The sequence below is a fragment of the Monopterus albus genome, unplaced genomic scaffold (genome assembly GCF_001952655.1).
Source record: "Monopterus albus unplaced genomic scaffold, M_albus_1.0 scaffold75.1, whole genome shotgun sequence".
Taxonomy (NCBI): Eukaryota; Metazoa; Chordata; class Actinopteri; order Synbranchiformes; family Synbranchidae; genus Monopterus; species Monopterus albus.
This window is the reverse complement of record NW_018127955.1, coordinates 122,023-144,551: the sequence shown is the minus strand read 5'-3', so window position 1 is coordinate 144,551 and position 22,529 is coordinate 122,023. Positions and strand designations below refer to the sequence as shown.

General features: G+C 40.1%; 3 protein-coding genes across 6 annotated transcripts in view; 1 reads left to right on the top strand and 2 right to left on the bottom strand.

Annotated features, from left to right (window-relative positions):
• Positions 1-190: 190 nt before the first annotated feature.
• On the bottom strand, positions 191-8,899 carry LOC109963437 (protein phosphatase PTC7 homolog). The gene is made up of 6 exons (XM_020605954.1): positions 8,315-8,899; positions 5,699-5,878; positions 4,478-4,676; positions 3,513-3,636; positions 3,263-3,392; positions 191-2,676 (listed from the first exon to the last, which is right to left on the bottom strand). Exons 1-6 carry the CDS (start codon positions 8,514-8,516, stop codon positions 2,618-2,620), a joined length of 894 nt encoding a protein of 297 aa, XP_020461610.1. The 5' UTR covers positions 8,517-8,899; the 3' UTR covers positions 191-2,617.
• A 919-nt stretch (positions 8,900-9,818) lies between these two features.
• Positions 9,819-14,548, top strand: prnpb (prion protein b). Its single transcript, XM_020605953.1, has 2 exons — positions 9,819-9,931; positions 12,485-14,548. The coding sequence occupies exon 2, from the start codon at positions 12,492-12,494 to the stop codon at positions 13,731-13,733; it is 1,242 nt and encodes a 413-aa protein (XP_020461609.1). The 5' UTR covers positions 9,819-9,931; positions 12,485-12,491; the 3' UTR covers positions 13,734-14,548.
• Positions 14,549-15,962: 1,414 nt separating this feature from the next.
• Positions 15,963-22,529, bottom strand: part of LOC109963492 (calsenilin-like) — a 14,337-nt gene continuing 7,770 nt past the window's right edge. For 2 of the 4 annotated variants that reach the window (XM_020606050.1, XM_020606048.1), the window contains exons 4-11: positions 19,976-19,978; positions 18,690-18,814; positions 17,901-17,970; positions 17,689-17,759; positions 17,492-17,599; positions 17,288-17,392; positions 16,625-16,687; positions 15,963-16,519 (exon numbers count right to left, since the gene is read on the bottom strand). In XM_020606050.1, coding sequence (XP_020461706.1) covers positions 16,472-16,519; positions 16,625-16,687; positions 17,288-17,392; positions 17,492-17,599; positions 17,689-17,759; positions 17,901-17,970; positions 18,690-18,814; positions 19,976-19,978 — 593 coding nt within the window. In that variant the 3' untranslated portion in view covers positions 15,963-16,471. Of the gene's footprint in view, positions 16,520-16,624; positions 16,688-17,287; positions 17,393-17,491; positions 17,600-17,688; positions 17,760-17,900; positions 17,971-18,689; positions 18,815-19,975; positions 19,979-20,488; positions 21,594-22,529 lie in introns of those variants that run through there. The other 2 variants (XM_020606051.1, XM_020606049.1) reach the window with 2 other exon arrangements.

Below are 22,529 nucleotides of genomic sequence, written 5' to 3'. Positions count from 1 at the left end.
TTTCATCCAGTCATAAGGATTCAGCAAAGTTCAAATTTTAATGTCAAATGAAAAACAACCATATGAATTTTGAGCTGTCCATTTGCAGCCGTGTTAGTAAAGATTAAACCCTTCATACATGAGACGGCATCATGAAAACAGTAAAGCAAGTTTAGTATAAATACTAAATTTTTTATTTAAATATTGTACATATCTCAAAACATATTTACATAAATTAGACCTGCAGTGTTACAATGTGGACAAAGAAGTATCTTTCATACACACAAACATTGCTTGCTGGAAACAGGACTGCAGAAGCACCTTTGAGAACGGCTTTACTGGAAAGACAGGGCAAACCTCACTCACATCGAACACCGGACAACATGACCAAGACAAAACAAGCTTCCAATGGCTGGGAAGGCCTTTTGATCACAGGTCTGGTTAAGGCTGAAACTGTGCTCATCCTCACACTAAGTTCACAGCACCATTACGTACCTCACCACCTTCCCTTCTGCATTTGGGTTGCATCCCTCTAAAATACAGGGCTATCTCTGAAGTAAATACAAGTACTGAACCTTTGTATACACAAACCCTTCTACAGACAATGAACTACAGCTGTGTGAAATGAACTGTATGAAAATGGTGCCAATAGCTAAGGCCAAAAACCACAGTGCAGACAGTAGACCGGAAAAGATTCAATTAACTGTCTTGATTATGTATATGAGGAAGAAACACCAGACATCTGTTGTACTGCTGCTCCATCACATATCTGAATTGTAGAATCCTGCTTTCTATTGCAAGATGAGCAAGGCTAGTGAATTCAGCTATTGCAGCAATTATACCGTTTTTATCATGATTGTTAGAAGAACACCACAGTGACAATATTGGTCTCCACTAACACAATGTTATCTTGCGGGCAGACGGAGCAGTGCCCTCACCATCAATTTAAATATGGCTTTCCTTCTTTGGCTTTATAAACCTGTGTTATTCTTTGTTACAGATCACCAGTCACATATAACTTTAACCAACAATATGATACAACAGTTACTCTCACACATTAGGCACAGGAACGACATTTTAATGTCCCCATGTGAACACCCACCTTTCTAACCATCCCACAAGATTCAGAACACAATGAGTTTACAGTATTGCTGTATGATGTTTATGACAAAGTATACTGACATACACAAAGAAAAATCTTTGGTGCATCTGCTTCTAAACTGTAGACACTTTGCAAACCACTTGAATGAGCTGTTAGACGAAAGGGATACACTACTATGAAAAGAACAGTGTTAACAATGTCTTTGATTAATGTATTTGGATGAAATTTAGTGCACACACTACAATCATGAGGACCCTTTTCATATAAATCATGTCAAGGCATATACAGACATGTGAATTACAAAAGGAAGCAGCAGCAAACAAATGTAAGAGACATAAAAGGACATAAAAATAAATGTGACACTTACCCCCACAAACACACACCACGCATTATCTCCTTTTAAGATAGCTGCATCTTTTAGCCATCTGTCACACATATTTCATGTCACACGTCAAACTCTTAAACTGAATGTTAAAAAAAAACAAAACTTTTCTTTAACACTCATGCCTGACCTATCATTGCAGTTGTAAGCATTCCCAGATGCCAACTTCAGCTTTGTGAAATAAATATTAACATTTAGAACACCATACATCCCAAGAACATCTTGCATGTACATCTCCCAACCCCGCACACACCCTACGACACATGCACAGGCGCGCACACACGCACACTCAGACACAGTTCCTCCTACCACAAAACTGCTGCATTAATCAGTGACAGCAAATATCTTGTTCATTTCAGCAAGTAGAAATATGGGACTGATAAAACTCACTTCGAGATTAAGATTTATACAAGAAAATATTTTTTATGAATGCATGTAATTCTTCCACAATAGTAACAATAGTTCTTTGCTTTATGATCAAAGTAAAGATAACAGAAAGGCTATAACATAGCCCTTAAAAAAAAAAAAAAGTACAACTAATCAGAATGTGCGCACAGACAAATCCCTCAGCCCAGTGACAAATTACTAGTTAGTTTATCCATCATTCACATTCCCAAACCCAACTCAATGTCCAGCAGTTTTGTTCAAACACATTTACAACACAGAGCAGAATAACAGCTGGAACAACAGAGACAGATGAGTCAACTCCACCCACTACTCTACACAATCCAAAGGCATGGCTTACTCCTCTTATACACAAGTGCTACCAGATTTTAAAGCCTTCAATCAATCCACACTGTCCTGGATCGTCTCTTAGACAGATGCATTTAGACACAGGAGATTGAAAGACAATCCCTCGAGTCTGTCGTACTCGGCTCCTCCTGCATCATGATCAACATGAAGATATCCTAGTTGCCTGCTTCCTGTCCCCCATTCAAGCACCAAAGCACAACAGAGGAAGAAAACAAAAAAGTGTTACACGGGTGGACACCAGCCCCGCTGTGAGGAGTGTTTGTCGTGTCAGTGCACCTCCCCTGGTCAGCCCATTGGATGCAGCAGTGCATTCTGGGAGGGCTGCAGGTGGAAGACTCAGGCAGAGGGGAAGGGAGGATCAGCTCCGAAAAAGTACATTCACACTGTCACACACACTTTTATCAGTCAGTATATTCGGCCACAATGGACAGCAGCACTGTGATATCATCTGGTTTCCCTCCTGCAGAAAAAGACAAAAAAGCTGTGAGGAACCAAGCCAAACTAGTTCGTGCAAAGTAAAGCAGGAACTTTTCTTCCCCAAGTGCAAGGCAATCAGGAACTTGATGCCATAATGTACTGATAGAATTAAAGCCTTTCCCGGTTTATCTTGCCATACTACAGTCGTGGTTATGCTCGACGCATTGGAAATTGCACATGTGAACTGTGACACTAAGAGACAGAACTGCTTATACCCATGTTTGAGGCACATCTGATTCGCTGCAGTATTCTCCCAAAAAATTGGGAGGTGCGGGACACCAATGTGCACCGTGTGCCAGCAGTTGTCATATTTGCCGTGGGCGACCGGGAGCACTGGCGAGAATGGCGAGCATAAACTAGGTGTAAACATGTCTTACGTTTAAATGTCATGCACAGTACAGATGTTTATTTTTTTAAACCATTGCACTATGTATCCTCTTACTCATGTGATTTACAAATACAATGATACTGTCTGGTAAGGTTTAAAATTATATATTCACTTAAAATGTGTACATCAAAACCAAACACCATGAATTGCAGTTAAAATGGTCAAAAGACAGCATAATTACCTCTTACATTCAGGCCATTGTCACAGGCAAACTGTGCAAAAGGAGACATATAATTGGGGTCGTAGGCAAGATCATGAGCCTGCTTAGCAATACTCTGTGCAGTCTGCAGGATACTGTCATAGTTGGTAGTCTGAAACGAGCAAAAATAAAAAGTATTAAACAAGAAAGATGGAAAATTTTCTGCATATGTGTTCACTTTATATGCATGTGTGAAAGCCTGAGCAAGTTGATATCCAGAAGTAAGTAACACCTTGAGTTTTTTGAGCTCCTGAAGAATCATATAGTCTGGCATGTTATCAAAGAGCCCGTCGGTTGCTGTCAGGATGATGTCACCGAGCTGTACGTCAAAGGAGGAGCTGTCAGCTGCTTCAGGACTACAGGAAATAGCAGGAGCACAGTGAGATCAGTCACAAATAAACAGAAGCATGCAGTGTCTGTGCTGTTATCAGTTTCCAGCATGTCAGAAATCACTCTACCAATTCTTAAAGTGTCTAATCTGTCAGCTGACTTGGAAGCAGCCTGCTCTGTGTGTCCCAGCCAGACCCAGACAGATCCTTCTGCTTGTTTGCATCATGCCTTAGACTCGGGTTATATTTGCTGGGAGCCTTTAACATTATGTTCCTTCTCGGAGTATTTTTATTTTATGGTGACATACCACACAGCCATAAATGTATTTTTAAAAAGAAACTTTGTGCTGAACATCAAACTCTTAATCTTTATTTCACACCAGAAGAAGAAGAGGATTAAACTTAAAATATATATGGGGCTGCTTGAAGCCAGCGAATTGTGTTATTTGGTGCAGAGGGTCACATTTAATAATAATGATGTGCATAAACAATTACATCATTCTTGCAGCAACAAAAACAAGCTTGTGTGAAAATTATACAAAGCATTTTAGAATTTCTAACTGATTTTGCACATTTCACACCTTCTTTTACTGATGTTATTTTAGTGTGCAGAGGTATGTGCACGTGCTGGTGAATTTAGTGTTAGGATGCGATGATAAGGGCAAAAAGCATATTTATCACTGAAATTTGAACAAAAACAGCAAACTACAATGTACTTTTCATGCAAGCAATATAAGAAAAGACAAACAAGCAGTTAAACTGGCTAAACGTGGTGTGGCCAGCAAACCTGTGAACACCTGTTTTTAATTTTATTCTTTAAATTGCTTCACACGATTTGCAAGGACATATCTAAAACTGAGCTACTAACCTGTCACTGAGCACCACGCCCTCGGCTCCCGGAGGAGCAATGGACAGTTGGAACGGTGTGTTAAAATAGTGTTGCTGCTCGTCTGAGCGATGAACCACTTCTCCTCCTCGAACCACCAGGAAACCTGAGTCACCGAGGTTACATGTGTGTAGCCGGTGACCCCGTCGATCTAGAACTATGATACAGGCTGTACTGCTCCCTACAGCAGAGGAGAGCCAAACAACAGTCAGGTAAAATACAACAGAACAGTAGAAAAGAAACTTGTGTAAATCTGAGGATACTACAGCATAACAGTGAATATGCAAACATTTCAATTTGGAACAGAGAAATAAAAGAAGTTTAATTTGCACTTCACTTTCAAGAGAGGTGGCCCAGCCAGTACATGACTGGCTTTGTGCACACCTTCCTTGTGAATTTGCACAATCTAAAGTGGGTGGGTGAGTTTATTATGCAATTCACAAGCAACAAACACACAGGTCATATCCCTTGCTTGTCCAAGATCCCCAGTGACTGCAGCTTTAGGAGCCAACAGTTTGAGTAACCTTGAGCAGGGAAGGTCGAGCACAGACCTTATCATGGTGTCCCAAAATAAAAGTAGGCCATTTAACAAATGTCAGGACAAGGAGGCAGGTGGTTATACTGGTTGTGGGTCATGGATACTGAGTGTTAGAAGAAATGTGACCTTGGTCACATGCTTGACATATCCATGATTTTAAAATCTGTTCAGTGTCCGTTACAGATGGATTGCTGACCTTTTGGAGCTCTGGTACGAGTCAGAATGTTCACTATGTGGAAAAGGAAATTGTTTAGTCCCACAGGGCCAGTGACTTTCAACTTCCAAGTGGCAGCATAACAAAATACAGCCTGACAGTGTTAGCTAGCTACCCCATTGGTAAGATGTAATCAGAGGGCTGCAGGTCTAAGTCTAAAACAGTGATGACAATCCTCACATTGATAAATACTACACTAAATAATACAGCTGGTGAAACTGAAGTGTTAAACTTTTTCCCCATCTTGTCATGCATTTTTTGCTAGGTTAAAAAGAGAAATGCAAGTTAAATGGAGAAAAGTTTTGGTTTGACTTACAGTATAGTAAACAATTATTCAAAATCTGACTCATCCTGCAGTTATGTTATTTCTCAGAGCACAGCTGCTTACATGAAAAGCATGACTCACTCCACCACCACCAATGTGTGTGGTTTTGTGCCTGTGTGCACTCACCTAGCAGAGGAACTTTGTTCTGCAAGAGCTCATAGTAGCCAGAGGTCAGGATACCTACTGGACTACTGGCAGCGAAGCGTCCCTCCTTCACCAGTCGCTCACAGGATCTCATTAGGGTGGCAGAGAACTGCGATGGGTCGACACCATAGTCACGCCAACCACCTACGCCATCTGCTACACCTAATGTATAAAAAGGAGAATACAAATGAAGACTACTGATTGATAATCTAATCCTGATTTGCCTAAAGTATATTTGAAAATGTTTCATATTTACCTTTATATATTTAAAAATACATAAAAAAAATCTATATATGTGTATAGTCTGTGTATAGCAATACTTGTAAACACTAAGTGTTATACGCAGTCAGATGTCCTACACTGGATTCTTTGTCCAAGCCTTTACAAGAGGTCAATTTTCATAGCTCTAAAGGAGACATGCCACACTTCATAGTTTGAAAGCTTCAGCTGAATTCGGGGAAGCTGCTGCAGTGACTCTCCAGCCATGCTTGGCAGACAGAAACCTCAATACGGACAGCTGATCAGGGGAGAGGGCCATCCTCTCCTCACGGATTTCAACCAGAGTATGCAAATCACACTCTCCTTAGCCCCACCTCCAATGCCCTCCCCTTCATGCCAAAACAAAGGCTTTGGTATTGAAAAACACAGAGACCAAAAAATAAAATAAAATAAAATTAAAAAAAAATCAAAAAAAATCAGAAGACTGTCATTTTTCCAGTATTAATATTTTTTAATGTCAGTGGGGTTTTTTTCCCCCAATACAAATGCTTCAATGCCAATGTTTGCATTTTCAGTTGCAGTTCTGTTTTTAATGCCAAGCTTTATTTTTCAGTACCAAGACTAAAGTCATTGATTTGGTGCCAGACCAAATGTGTATTATTACTGCAGCAGCAAGGGCATTATTTGTCTCTAGAAGGATGTCATCTACATACACACCTATGTTTGCAATATATGCAAACATGAGTGCTTGTTGTAAGGTGACACAACAAGTAGGTTCTGGATTTGAAATGCATATTAGCTTAATTTGCAGGCTGTAGCCTGCCTCTCATCTGTTGTCAGCTGGGATAGGCTCCTGTCTCAATTTTTATCCACTAAGGGATAAGCAGCTATAGCAGATGGATGGATGGATAATCTTAAGCAACGTGGTATCATGGCCTCACCTCAGCCACTGCATAACAGCCATCACCTACTAAACAACATTTATCAAATGCATAAGCAGCTTTATCTCTGCCATTTCTTGAAACACTAGCCCTGCAGTTCTGTTTCATTGCAGTTTGTTTTCAGTTTAAATTAACTGTTGACACCTAGTCCCAAACCACACAAAGCTGTTGTGGTGGATGACATGTGGCAGACCAAATTGCAGACAAGTAAATGTAATTGAAACTGATCTGACTGGATTAATTTACAGTACATCTGGTTAATGCAAAAAATATAGCTCAAGAGCCAAAGCAAACAGTCCAAAAGTTAGGACATTAAAAACAAAACTGTGCTGCTTTTTAAACAGGGATTTGTGACATGTCGGAGCTGTAGAACAATGATAAAATAAATAATAATAATAATAATCTTGCAGTTTTATAGCATATGCATAGACCCATGGATCCCATTCTCAATGAGGGATATGCATAGAGTAAGTCACAGACTAACATCAGTATAATTTTCCTTCTGCTGTTGATTAATGTTACCTTAAAAACAAAACTGAAAATAAAATACACACCAAGGGAATCTCCAGAAATTTCCATCTGCGCAGCTAAGGAAATTATCATTATCCATTACTGTTCCCCAAGACAAAGACAAAACAAACAAAACTAATGTTAGCCACCCTCACAGGAGTTTACTGTAAAATTAATTACCACTCCATTTCTGCTCGACATGTAACACGTGAAGCCCCAGTTTTGATCTGCCGGTTCTGCTTCATATAACCAGACCAAGACTACACAGCGGGTGAACATAAAACACACCTTCAAAGTGTCGTATAAGCCCCGTGTGTAGTCAGGCTTTTTGGGGTGTTTATCCTCCTGACAACTGAGCATTTGAGGACAAAGCAATTCCACTGTGCTCAGCTAGCAGGCTACACACGTTGTTAGCAATATGGCTGCGTCCATGCTCAACCATTCTGACCTTTGCAAGACATTGTAGTGTTCAGACTTTGACGCTGTAATAGTGGCTTTTTCATTCATGTCCACATTTAAGCTTATGTATAACCTAATTTAATGTGCATATATATCCCAATTTTATATCTTGCTGTGTCTTCTTCAGTGGGAGCTCATCTAGGTGAAAGGTCATGTAATGTTTAATCTCAAACTACCCGCTAGGGCACATAATTTCAATTTATGCATAAACTGACATGATTATAGGTGTGCTGTGCGGACTGATCTCCTGTAATCATCTGCCCGGTACTCAAGACAACTAGCTAACCTAATGTAACGGCAGCCAAGTGAGAAAAGTTGAAGTTAAGACTGTTTTGGAGAGGGTGGTGTGTTGTGTTTTCATCCGAGGAGACCTTACGCGTGTAAACTAGCTCACTGAAGGTCACCGGATCATAGAGGGAGTTTAATATGCATTTACAAACCGGTTTTAGTATTGTATATGAAAGCTTACCCAAAACATCGGCGGCCCTATGCCGCGCAATGAAGCAGGCATCATCCCCGTAGCACATCCCTTTCTTCAAGATCCCCTTCCGAAAGTCTTTACCGAAACCATAACTGGCGGTGATAAGGCTGTAGTCCCGACTGTCTGTTTGAGAGAGTCCACCCAGGACAGCCCTGGCTACCAGTCTGCCATAAGACAATACGGATAACATCCCCTAGGAAGAAGGAATCTCGTCTTGATTTGAGCCTCACACACGTTGTCCCCCCTCTCTTTCCACACAGCCCGGGCCCGCCTGCCTGCTAGGCTACTTCGGATCAAGCACGGACTGTCTTTATCAGTCCATTCGATACCGACTTGCCCGTGAAATAGCAACGTAGCCCTAAGAGTTGCTCTTAAAGTGTCATAAAACGCCGCCGTAGTCCTTAATGTGATGTTTATGTCTCAGGTATGTATTTCTTAAATGCAGTCCCTCCGCTGGTTTCTCTCTTTCCCGGCATGTTTCCTCTATATACCGGACAAAAAGCTGCGAGTACATACGGGTGTTTGACCGTTTACAACCTTGACGTCAGCCACACAGTCCAGCCCACAGGCTGCTCATTCTATTAAACTGCGCAGGCTTCAGGTGCGCGCTTGTTGTATAGTACAGGATGGAGCGGAAGGGCGGGCAACAACTTGTTCTCGGTACATGTCAACTTAATTATTTCACCAGTCACCGAGAACCATAACTAGTAGGCCTACTCTAGAGCTGAAATAATTTGTTGATTGGTCCACTGGCAAAATTAATTGGCGATTATATATATAAGCAACATTTTAAGCAAAAAATACGTGCTGCATACACTTAGGGCATGAATCAATTATTTAAAAATATTCAAGTGTACGAAACACATGTTACAGCAGCCTACTTATATAATGGAAAATATGGGTATTGTTAGGATGTGATACAGAAAAAAAGAGCAATGTGATCAAACTTTACCACAAATGGCCTCAAATAAATTAAGACAATTAAGGTCTTAAAAATGCATTTTGACATAGGCTACCAGGGCCACAGTACGGAGGACCTATCAGAGCTAATAAGCTATTGTACTTAAATTTTCTATCAGGTTTGAAACCTAACACTGGAATTCAATAGTAAGCAAATTTGTTGCTTCTCTAACCAGTGTTATCTGTGGCAAGTTACGTGTAGAAACAAAGGCTAAAAATGTTGCTTTACATCCAATATTAGCTAATAGCATTCCAGGAATAGAAGAATCACGAAACTACATTTGAAAATACAACCCAGTGCACTGCTATAATTAACGTGATGTCTTTCCTTCATGATTTATAGTCTAATGCTTTGTAATAATCGAAAAACATGAGGAGAAATGCAACTAGTTCCACCTGGTGTATGGACATATATGATTTGTAATTTAATTTGTGGTTTCGATCTCATAATGATCAAGGCATGGTGGTCACAGCAGTTTTCCACCTCTGTTTCTCAGAGGGTACTTGCTCTACATTAAAACGAGCGCATCCCGTAGACGAGCCCAGTCTAACGGTTGGAGCTCATAACTGAGCTAGGAGGGACAGGACAACAAGGTTTACCATCGAATTACCATCGAAGTACGCAGATTAAAAAAGCAGTTTAAGGTAAGAAATAACTGAAAATTCAATAATCAATGGTGCTAACTGGGGATTATGTTAACCGAATATTTTCCGTAATTGACTGATTTTTTTTTTTATATAATAAAAAATCTGAAGGCCGTCCGTTATTTAACAGATAAGAAAACAGAGGGCAATTTACCATCATTTAGAGTAAGGCTACTGAAAATATCCAGTAATTGCTATGGCGTTAAATGAGGTGAAAGAAAAGAAACTGATGGGGTGGATGAAGGACAACCGAGACCGCACTCCGTACTCAGCGCATCTCGTTATCCGGGATGACAGTGCGTTAAACCGCCACGGACTGGGAGAGGGGCCTGCGGACTGGAGGCCACGGAGCATGTCTGGGACGGATAACCGAGGGGTGTTGCTGTACCTCTGGTGCAGACAGGTGAAGTGTGTTTCAGGATCGGGAAACCCCAGGTTCAGAGCAACTTCTAAACACGTTCTGAGAGAAGTGTTCCCCGACTTCAAAACTCTGGGTGAGGTGGAGCTGGTAATTAGTCTCCATTGCGGCAGCAGAGCGAGTGTTCAGCTGTCAGATCTAAATTAGGGCGTGAGAAATTATCTGTGTCCATAGACGCAAAACCTACTGACAGTCGACTCTGCAGCAGGCCAGGCTATAGCAGGTCCGTCGAGTTCAATGCTTTGTGTAAATGGGTTGCCTGTATTTTAATGGTAATTGCCTAATTTTGTAAAATTGTATTGTTACATTTTGCTTGTTTATGCACAATGGCTGCAGTGTTTGGCCTCCGCTGTCACTATGAGAAAAAAGTCACGTGTTGACATGAAAAGTGGCTGCACATTAGCTTGTTCAGTATATTAATAATTTTAAAAAATAAAATGAAAATGAATGAAAACTAAATGCTATTAAATCGGCTATATCTTATCCTTAAAAATCAAAAATAAATTGAGGGGTAATAATAAATTATGACGTCAATTTCACGACCCTGTCCGTCAAAATGACACAACACCTCTGGTGTTAACATTACATGAGCCATTGTGAGTAGGCTCTATGGCCAGTTGACCATTACCTTTCAGGCATTGGTGACCCCTTGTTGGGCCTTGTCTTCCCTCTGTGTCCGGCACCATTGGCACTAGTTGGACCCTATGGTTCTGCTTGTTAACTGATTTGGCATGTTGAATTGGTGTCGGACCATTTTGCAGACCTGTAAAACATTATCAGTCAAAAGTCACAGTCCAAGTTCCAATTCAATGTCTGCATCCAGCCAAGTACACATCAAAAAACCAGAAGCGTTCTTGCTCCACCCACTTTATCCAGTGTGCTTTGGAAGCTGACTTTCATGGACTTGGGGCAGCCAAGCATCCCAGAATGCACAGTGTGCCAGCTATTGAAGTTTGAGCCAGACTCAAAGCTGTTATAATTTTTGTTCTAGGACTGTTATTATGCCATTTATAAAGTTTTGATATTTTTTCAGGAGAACGTAATCACCTGAGAATATGGGGTAATGCCAATTTGGAAATTTGCTTTGACATTTCTGGAGATGCCAGTACTTGCTAACAGACCAGTTAGCTATAATTAGGCAGCTACATCTCATTCAGAGCACAGTAGTTTGTCAGCAAGGACACTGGTGTTCCACTTGCATATTGAGAGTACTGTGTCCTCCGGTTCTCAGAAGTTTGTATTTAAAGTTTGAACTTACCAAGTCCGAGCTCCCAAGTAAGAGAGTCTGAAACTGGTGTACTAGGTAATGAAAACCCCCCATGATTTCACACATTTAGTGTGGTTTCTCCTTATTTTTTAACTGGCCCAGACCATGGGCATTGCTTTACTGGGGCACAGGCCCCCCATATATGTATGTATGTATGTATGTATGTATGTGTCTATATGTATGAGGCCACTGCTCAGGGTTTGGCTCTCAAGCGCATGGGTCATGTTTCTTCATAGCGTGCTGCTTTGTCAGGGAGTGAGCATATACAGGTATGTTAGAGCCACAGTCAGATGTATTGCTCTGAACAGTGAGGTGAGTCGTTCTGTCAAACGGGATGCTGCAGAGCCAGTTGGATGTATATATATATATATATATATATATATATACATATATATGGGGGGCCTGTGCCCCAGTAAAGCTTCAAGTCTAGCAACGCCCATGGCCCAGACAAAGGGCAGAGAACTAGCAGCGACGAAGGCTGACTGTTGTGTTACCTCACGTCACTTTTGTCTGGGCCAGTCGGGTTGAAAAAGTGGCACTTGAACACGGACTACAGTCAACTGCCAAGTAGCATGTATGTTCTACACCTGCATAAGAGAAATAATTTCCCCCTGCCGTCAGCTATCTGTATTCATCATTCAGAAAGGCAAAGCAGAAGACCTAGACAGTGGAAATACAAGTGTAAACAAAGTAGCTCTTGTTCACCACAGCTGCTGTTTATTGCTGCTTCTAATGGAGAATAAAAGTAACTTTGCACTTAGGCTATTTGCATAAGAGAACATGCTTGAAAAAGAACATAGAAAATATTTGCATTTGTAACAATTCATTGTTATGACTTTTACCGAGAAGTATTTCTCATCCTCTTTAGGGCCACGATGGGGAGGTTGTGTGAGATGGCTCTTGTGTCCCTTCTTATTATGTCTCTCCTGAATCCTGAATCGACATGGGCTAAAAAAATAAGCACCAGCAGTGTAAGGAAGACCCCATCTTCCAGCAGCAGGGGTGGGACACAGTCAAAACCATCCAGCTCTAAGCCACATAGTCCCAGTCAACACAAACCTTATCCTTCTGGTGGAAGTTACCCTCATCCAGGAACAGGCAACACTAATCAAGGAGGATATCCCAGACAAAACCCAGCAAGTTACCCGGGAGCAGGCAATAAACCCAACCAGAATCCTGGCAGAGTCAATCCTGGAGGTTATCCCAACCAGAACCCTGCACCTGGATACCCAGCCGCGGGAGGGTATCCTAACCAAAATCCAGGCAGAGCTGGTACCAACCAGGGAGGGTATCCTAATCAGTATCCAGCTGCTGGCGGCTATCCAGGTGCAGGTGGCTATCCTAACCAAAATCCAGGCACGGGAGGTTTCAGTCCAGGTGGTTACCCAGTCAGAGGGGGAAATACAGGACAGGGTTGGGGTCAGCCTGGTGCAAATCCAGGGAGTTACCCCGGTGGAGCAGTTGGTGGCTACCCTAACTGGAACCCAAATAATAAGATTCTGAGTCCCCGCCTTGGAGGAGGAGGTGGTTATGGCACCGGTGGGTCTCCTTTCTCCAATTCTGTGCAGAGTATGGGATTCCAGCCCAAATCTTCAGGTTTTGCCAAAAAAGCCATGATGGCAGCAGGTGTTGGTGCTTTGGCTGGAATGGCTGTTGGATATGGACTAGGTCGCTTCCCTCGACCACATTTTTCTTTCCGCACCCCCGAAGAAGAGTACTCCTACAACAACTACATGTACCGCAATTATGGCTCCCGCTCCACAGATCAAAAAGACTTTGGCCATGATTATGTCAACAAGCTTCCGCCACGGGCAGAGACTTACGAGAGCTTCATGAATCGCTGCATGAGTACCTCTGATACTCCTAAAAGTGGAGGTAATGAGGAGGAGGATGACACTGTCAGCATTGAGGAGATTGGATACCCAGCACTGATTGACCAAGTGAAGTCCCGACGCTGTGTTGAAGAGTACATAGCCTACTCTAAGAGCTTTCTTGAAGAACGAAAAGCTGAGCAACATATCCAGCCCACGGACTGCAGCAGCATTCTGAGCTATGGAGTGATTCAACTTTTCACTTCCCTCTTTATGCTACTGTCTAGCATGTTCCTGCTCCAGTAAGAACAATTAGCCTTCCTTTCCTTTGTTCCAAATGGGTATCTGCTTCCTTTATTATACTTGCACATCCACTTGCTTTACTGCTAATGTACATTATCTTGGTCACACAAAACCATAGCTGTATATTTACAAGCTCTCTGACTCGTATTCAGTCAAGCATTTAGCATCACTGCAGGAAACTAACAAAAGGTATCAATGTTGATGTATATAGTAAGTAAAGGAGTACATTTTAAGAGGTAGCCACCAGTTTAGTTAGGTTTGTGAAGTGCAAAGGACTAATTTATGCGTTTGTATTTTCAAGGATTCATTTTGCACTTTTTACATATTATTGAGCACTGAATGCAGAGTAAACGGGTTCAGGGTGCTTTAGTTCAGTTGTGCTACTGTTTAGAAAAAGAAATTTGACATGAGAGAGTTTTATATATATATATATGCAGAAACACCCAAATAATATCATTACCATTGATTCATAATTCCATCTATAGTGGACAGTTCGGCAGACTGATTTTACAGTATATGACATGCTTAATCAAAGGTTTAAGTTCTCTTCCCACCATGAAATTTGGATATGTGTAAGGAGAGTTGAGCAATGTTAGGTTGAAGACCAGTTGTTAATATGGTTCAGCATTTAAAGATATCTAACTTTCACCAGTTTGTAAATTGGGTTTTCAAAACAGATTGTCAGCGCAAAGTGCATAAGTTATTAATGAGAAAGGAGAAATAATAAAAGCCTTAAGTCCACAATGAGGTTTCCCAGCAGCCATCGGGAGGTTTAATGTTTGGGCCTGCATTGTTGTGCAACAGCCAAGACAAAGCAATTAAATAGTCACATGATTAGGCATGTGCACATTTCGGTACAAACACTGGTCCCTAACGGTGTTTACGAGGTAATAATACCCAATCAGCCTCCTTGTACTCGGAAATGTTTGAGGTCGTCTGTTGTGATAATAATCAAAATAAGATACAGTGTCCTCATATTGAGAATAGGCCTAGTCCATGTCAGATATGTACATGCTGCTACTAACACATTGGTTTTATGTTCAGCTGCCTGGAAAGTGTTAGACTGCATGTACTGTAATAGCTCTTGACAGAAAGGAGCCATCAGTCAATATGCTTCTTATATGTGCAGCATGATGTCATCCCTGAGGTGCTAAGATAGAGGACATGCATTTGTTGTTTTTTTTTTTTGAGGTTTTGAACAGATGAAGTATACAACCATCTAAAACTGTAATCCTACATTCTCACATCCCCGCACTAATTCTGCGGTATTACACAATTTGTTCACAGTCAGACAAGAGTAACAGTGGAACTGGAAGCACTGGCACTGGCTTAAAGTTGCTTGGAAACAGTGGAAGTTGGTTCACTGTACATAAATACTGCTGTCTTGGGAGACTTGTTCCACTGTGCTGTATTTGATTTGTATTCATGTTTCCAGGGATACTCTTAAGTTTCCAGAGAAACTCAAACTTTCCAGACTTTCCATGCCTGAGCTGGCCAGTGCATATTTCTAATCATCTTCCGCTGTTGGTGTGTCTGTAAATTTCTCAAAGCCTCCCCGAGCTGACACGATGCATGTATTTCCTGTAATGACTATAAAAATTGGTTGTTGTTCTCCATTTTATAGTTGTGTTTGGTGAAGTTTATAGATAATTTACTTATTTGTGTTTTGTGATTGTTTTACTATTTCAGTTTGTTTTCTTTTATCTGCTTAAAGTCTTTATTTCATTCTGGGGTTTGTTTACAGGCTGTCAGTGACGCTATTTTCAAGTAAATGTTCAACCTAAAGACAAAATATTACTGTTAATTATTTGCCATATTCACAGAGTACTGGTGTATTGAGTGAAGTCTGTATTTTGTAAAGCTCACACACAATATTTAGTGTGTGTAAAGTGCACTTACTTATCTTTAGGATTGGATACTCTTCAATACATACGGTATGTTTGTGAATCCTCTCATTCTGACTTGCCATTGTATACTACTAGTCACTCTTAAAAATGGTTCAGTATGGTTTGTCATGATATTTATGTGTTAAATAAAATAAGTAACAAAATAATGGCCAATCTGTCTAAATGTTATCATTTCACACACAAACAAGAAAATGCTTTTGAAAAAAATTGAGAACATTCATTACTCTGAACAAAAAAAAGGGAATATTGTGCGTGGGTTGTGGATCATTTGTTGGCACTGAAGTAGTTAGGACATTAAAAATAAGATGATCAATCGAGTTAACAGTTGGTGAAAGTAGACATTTATTTACACAGGTTTTGTGTCAACATTACAATGACTGGGTATCACATTTACACAAAGTTCTGATGAACTTATAAACATTATTATTTCCTTTACAGTATAATACAGTAACAAAGTATTGCTCCACTTATGCCCAGGTTTCAAAGGGATCAACAATTCAATCCCTGTTTAGTGTTCAGTGTGGTTTGCATTACATGCTTTTAAATGCTGAACAAATACTCATGCTCATCTGGCATCGATGATGCTTTTTTCACATTTTCTTCATGTGCAAAAATCAAAATAAAATTCATGCAGACAAACATCTCTTCTTCAAGTGATCTGGTGAATTCTGCACATTTCTCTGCATAGAACAGTTGGACTGGAAAGATAACAGTTTGCAATAAGATGTGTCAAATGTGTTGCATGAGCCAGTTTTTCCTTTACAAGATGAATGGTGTAATTTCAGGCCCAGAAGCTTGCAGCTGGAAGCCCTATGCAGCATCATTGATCCACATCTAGATGACGTTCTCAAAGAGCTGCATGGAAGCCATTATATTTTCATCCTGTTGACAAAAGATAAGAGATGCAAGAGATGTGTGTCCTATTACACACACAGCTGTATAAACACAGTCAATCATCTTGTAAAATATGTTAGATGGTAGGTTTACCTTTTGGCAGGTTTCTATGAATTCATCTATGGTCACCACTCCATCTCTGTTACGATCCATTTTCTGAAAAAGTAGATATTTACAGGGGAGATACTTTTCATATTTGACCAAGTAGAAAATCAAGTGAATGCAGTACTTGGTGTGATAGTTAAGCAAATAAACCTTCCACCTTCTAAAAATAAAACATTATCTCTAAAGGATATTCATCTAAAGTTCAAAGGTGTGCCATAAAATCTGATGGACTATAACTTTGGAATGGATTCGACCTTCAGAAGGATTTATATGAGAATCCAAAGATGGAACACACCAAAACTGGATGTGATGGATCAACTCAAAGATAAGGTCTAATTTTATTTTTAAATAAATATTGGATATGGTGTGAATGTATCAAACAAAATCTGTGTAATGAAGATTCTTCAGGAAACTCAGCTGGACTGAAGGAATGTGTGAACATTCAGATTTTTTCAGTTAAATTTGACTGGGTTTCTTAAAGTCTAAATTCCTTTTATGAAGGAATAACAGTGTCATCAGTCAAAAACTGTACCAGATACAGTGACACATACCATAGTATTGGATCAGCACAATATCTGAATGTAATAATAAGTATCTATTTAAATACCAAAAATTAGACTGTGTGGCTTAGTGGATATAAAGTCAATATACCTGGAAGAACTTCTCCACATGCTCAAAGGGGGAGTCGTCTCGTACACTGGGTAAGGTATACCTGCCCATCATGTCATAAATGGATGTCATTATTGCCAACATTTCCTGCAGGAAAAAAGCAGAAAGACACATTACATCTGTAGAAATCATGGCACTGCATCAGATTCTGGTGTTTTTTTTATCTTATAAAAATGTTGACTGTACCTCTTTGGTAATATAGCCATCCTTGTTGATATCATACAAGTTAAATGCCCATCGAAGTTTCTCTGTAACAGAGCCTCTAAGCAACACAGACAATCCTAACACAAAGTCCTGTAAAACAAAAATCACTGTAGCCCACTAGATCCCTGTCAGTCTTGATTAATGACCAGAGAAAATCAGATGACATGCAGAGAACTCACTTCAAACCGGATGGAGCCATTTCTGTCCATGTCAAATGCGTTGAACAAGAAATGGGCATATGTTGTTGCATCTGAGAAAAAAAATAATGGATATACTGGGTTGAAAATTAACAAGAAATGCAAATATAAACATGCATAAATATAACTGGCAAGAAAGTCAAGTCATTCTTGCATATGTTTATAGCGGGCATTATCAAGTAACAATGCTATACCTCCTTGAGGGAAGAACTGTGAGTAAATGGTTTTGAAAGTTTCTTCATCCACAAGCCCACTGGGACATTCCTGTTGAAAGGTAAAATTAACTAAGCTGCTGGCAAATATAGACAGAAGTTTAACACAGCTTCTACAATAAAACAAATGTTGTTTTTTACAGTTTTTTTTACATGTGCTGTGCACATTTGACATTGGTGAATTGCAGAAAAATGCTGTGTATATTTACAATACAAAAAAAAGTTCCCGAGGGTACTGACTGAAAAATACATTCTACAACTCACAGCCATAAAAAAGTAAAAAAAAAAAAAAAAACAATGAACAAGACTGAACAGGTCACAACCCGTTGAGAAACATTGGGGATGCAAGTGCTGTTCTTTGTTTTCAGACATATTTTCAATACTAATCTTGTACTTTACTGTCTACAGTATATACTCCCTATGTCTACCCCAATTAGTTTACTTTTTTACACTTGTCTTATTTCAATATGTTTGGGATGAAGTGAGAACCCAAAAATGAGCCAGACCCCATCTCCCTGCATCGATGCTCAACCTCATTAACTCTCTTGTGGCTGAAAGGGAGAAAATCTCTATGGCCAGATTCCATTATGTTACAGCAGCACATTACTGTAACGCATCTTTTTTTTTGGGTGCCCACATACTTTTGGCCATAAAGTGAATGATTAATTGAAGAATTTGGTTTAAATCCTTTTCTTATTTCAGAAACAATCAGTCGGGACTCCACCCCTAATGCCCCCATTGTGTTAAACATTTTTCTGACTGTCTTCATACATTTTTAAAGCCTCTGTAAAGTGACTGGAGTTCCTTCCTGGTGAACTGGGTCTGGGCTTGGAGCTGTTCGAGGCCCTGAGGTTGGTGACGCACCATGGAGAGTTCAAGGTCACTGTCACTACTGTCTGTCAGAGGGAAACAGAGAAACGGGGCAGGTGGGACACAAGGGGGAGGAAGGGCAGAGGAAATAGCAGTAAGACGAAAGAAATAAAGAAAAAGAAAGAAAGAGCTGGGAAGGAGTTCAAATTTATAGAAAAAACAAATAAATGGGAGGCAAAAAAAACTTCACATAACTCAAAACGCTCACCATCTTTACACAAACAAAATAATATAAAATTACAAACAAAAAAACCAAAAGGGTTAGGAAAAATGAGACAAGGAAATGGGTGGGAGATAAAAGTGGGTAAGAAGAATGGACAATATTTGATTAAAATAAAAGAAGATGACAGAGGAAAAGTGTAAGAAATGGTTTTACAGAGGAGTGGAGAAACTTAAAAAGCACTTGTATCCTTAAGAAATGTCAAGAGAAGAAATTCAAGTGGTTGGAAAAAAACAAGCTGATATACATGCTGAATCATTTTTGTAGTATTGTGGACATTTCTGAGGTCACTATTGTTGTAGAGCACAAAATTCATATTCACTTACTTATGAAAATCAAGGCAGCAAACAGGGAGGGATTTCAGAATTTGACTTGGTGTAGCAGCAAAGGTGTCACTAATTGCCAGTGCAGCCTTAAAACTACAGTATGTACCTTAAGGTAGCGCTAGCATGAAACTCCAAATCAACCCACTCTGCTCCACCCAGCGCTCCCTCTCTCTGCTCCACTACTACAATCCGTTACGCTCTGCCATGCCATGCTGGTGAAATTACAAGAAATGAGAATGCAATAAAACTAACTGATCAATCAGAGATAATTGAAAATCTCTGACTGTTAGAGAGATCAATCCTGCACAGAACCTTTAGAAGCTAATATCGCTGCACTGCTGCCAGTGCTGTTCAATGAGTCTGTGTCACAGGAAGCTTCGACAGCACCTCTCCACATTAAGACAAGTTTTAAAACATATTTCTACAACAAAAAAAATCCATACTGTAGCTTTAATTAGTGCCATTAGTAACACCTGTGTTTGACTAGATGTCCACTGTGAAAAGAGGTTTATTATGCCCACCAAATGGACAACACAGCCAAGTTCAGTATCATTAAAAAAACTTAGGGGGAAGAATTTAACAGAAAGGGCTAGGATAAAATTAACTAAAACAGTGCATACAGTACTACTGGCAATACTCACCATCTTTAAACACAAATCAAAAGTAAAACAGACAAGGGAGAGATTGAGGTGAGGCGATGAAGGAATGAGAAGGGAAGAAGAAAATCACAAGCTTGTTAAAATATTTGGCCTGAAATCTACAAGTTACTAAAATAAGCCAACACAGTGAACACATGATTAGCGAGAGGTTCATGTTACAACAACATTCAAATGTCAAAATGTACAGTAAAATAGTTTTGGTTGGTGTGACTGTTCCTACTGCCCATACTGGTCACGCAAGAGATCCTTTTTAATACAAATCTAATGTAAGAGATGGGAAATGTGTGAGTATCTTTTACTTGAAAAAAATGCAAACCCATCATTTAATATTTTATTTGTGTGACTAGACTTACTCCAAACTTTATATTTGCTGTTTCAATTAATAACATGAAAGTTCAACACTAATTGTGTTCCACTGCTAAAAGGACAAGCAAAAATAAACATTTTGACCTAAATCCTGGTTTATTTTCTCCACACTTGCTCTTCGTGTCTTACCTTGCAGTGAAAGGGGCTCCCAAATTCCAAACTGTTTGAGCACGACAATAAACAGTCCAGTAACAACAATAATGGCAATTATTTCCATGCCCTCCAGTCCCATTGTTGCCAGTCATCAGACACCTCTTGTTCAAAAGCCCCTTTTAAAAAACTTAATTTGAAACAAGTGTTTTGTCTGATGTGTAGTTAAACAAATATATTTCATAAAGGAGCTTCGGATGTCACAAGCATCACCTGGTGCTAAACATCACCTTCCTCCTGCTGCCTCCTCCTCCTCCTTTATCAGTGTTTTTGTACAGGCATCAGCATTTATGTTCACTTAAACAAAACCTCTGACTTTAACCACTGACCAGTTAGGGAAAAACTACTATTAGATGGATTGCAGAGCATCCTCCTTTAAGTAAACAGGTCCAAAGTCCTCCGTGTGCTGCAGCAAAGAATTATCAGTCACAGAGTCTTATTCCACCAAAATGATCCAAGGTGATCTCCACTTGCAAACGATCCATCGGTAGAATTTATGTCCTAGGCGGTTCATTTTAGGATCTCTCCCACAACTCCATCTATCCAGGGGCTCCAACCACACTCACTCCATCTCCTCTCACTCTGTCCTGAGCTGTGTGTGCATGTGTGTGTGTGTGTTTGAGGTTGGTGAGGAAGGGTTGTTACTGAAGGGATTTCTTCACTAATAGTCTCTGATTGACAGCCTAAGCTTTATTTGCTCAGTCATTTCAAGGATGCAAAGCTGTAAAACTAAGCATTGATCCACATCTGCTGATGCTGGGATACGAACAGCACTTAGAGTGAAGAAGCCTGCCCTGCCCTGCCCTGCCCTGCCCTGCGAGGCGATGCCTGTATCTACTGACTTGTTCACTGATACACACAGTCAGTAACTCAGATGGATTCACATAAACTCTGACCGTTGTGACTGTAGAGTCAGTGCTTTGTTAAGATTAGTAAAGTTAAAGTGAATTATACACAGAGGGGTGACATATTAAAGGGAAAGAACAACATACGGATTCTTAATAAGTAAGTGAGTGCATCTTGGCATTGATTCTACAAGTGTCTAAACCATACTGGAGGGATGAACACCATTCTTCCAAAAGATGTTCCCTCATTTGGTGTTTGGATAATGGTGGAGGAGACACTGTCTAAAATATGGGTCCAAAATCTCCCATTAGTGTTCAACTGGGCTGACTGTGAAAGCCACAGCATATGATTCACATCAATTTCATAGACCCCTTGTGCCCTGTGGATGGGGGCATTGCCATCCTGGAAGAGACCCCTTATTTATCCAGGGCTTTCCTTTTATCACACATCTGTATGTGCTGCAAAGTTGCGAAGCACACCACACTGTTAATTTCTAGCTTCTTACCTGAGCATTGGCAGTCTAAAAAAAGGTTTTTCTTGATGTTAATAGGACATCAAGATAAGAGTCTTTGTTTAATTATGCTGTGCTGGAAGACACTGAGAGTAAAGAGGAATATGAGAATAGTTCACAACTGATGACTCTGCAGTACATAATGGACTCAGTTTAAGTAGGAAAGGAGGGTGGAGGGCAAATCAATTGATGAGAGGTAAAATACTGGCCATAGAACAGGCAGGGAAAGCAGACCAGAAATGCATTTGGATGGCTGCAGAGGGCTTATGTAAGTTAGAGACTCCAAATGGACTGGGCCTTAATGTCTGAGCCAAACAACAATTGAAATAACTAATGACCAGGGGCAGTGCCAAAACTGACAAAACATCTCAGTGCTATGGCTGCAGAGCCCCACCTACGTGATGCATAGTTTAAGATGTCAGAGAGATCTCATAGAACAATATCTACAGTGGGTACGGAAAGTATTCAGACCCCCTTAAATTTTTCACTCTTTGTTATATTGCAGCCATATGCTAAAATCATTTAAGTTCATTTTTTTCCTCATTAATGTACACTCAGCACCCCATATTGACAGAAAAACACAGAATTTTTGACATTTTTGCAGATTTATTAAAAAAGAAAAACTGAAATATCACATGGTCATAAGTATTCAGACCCTTTGCT

What these genes read in the sequence shown, in the direction of transcription:
- LOC109963437 (XM_020605954.1), bottom strand. Translation starts at nt 8,516, where the DNA reads ATGTTATCCGTATTGTCTTATGGCAGACTGGTAGCCAGGGCTGTCCTG. An exon ending in TAGGGCCGCCGATGTTTTGG is followed by an intron (nt 5,879 to 8,314) that starts GTAAGCTTTCAT and finishes TTTATACATTAG; the next exon opens with GTGTAGCAGATGGCGTAGGT. An exon ending in CAATGGCCTGAATGTAAGAG is followed by an intron (nt 2,677 to 3,262) that starts GTAATTATGCTG and finishes CTTTTTCTGCAG; the next exon opens with GAGGGAAACCAGATGATATC.
- prnpb (XM_020605953.1), top strand. Translation starts at nt 12,492, where the DNA reads ATGGGGAGGTTGTGTGAGATGGCTCTTGTGTCCCTTCTTATTATGTCT.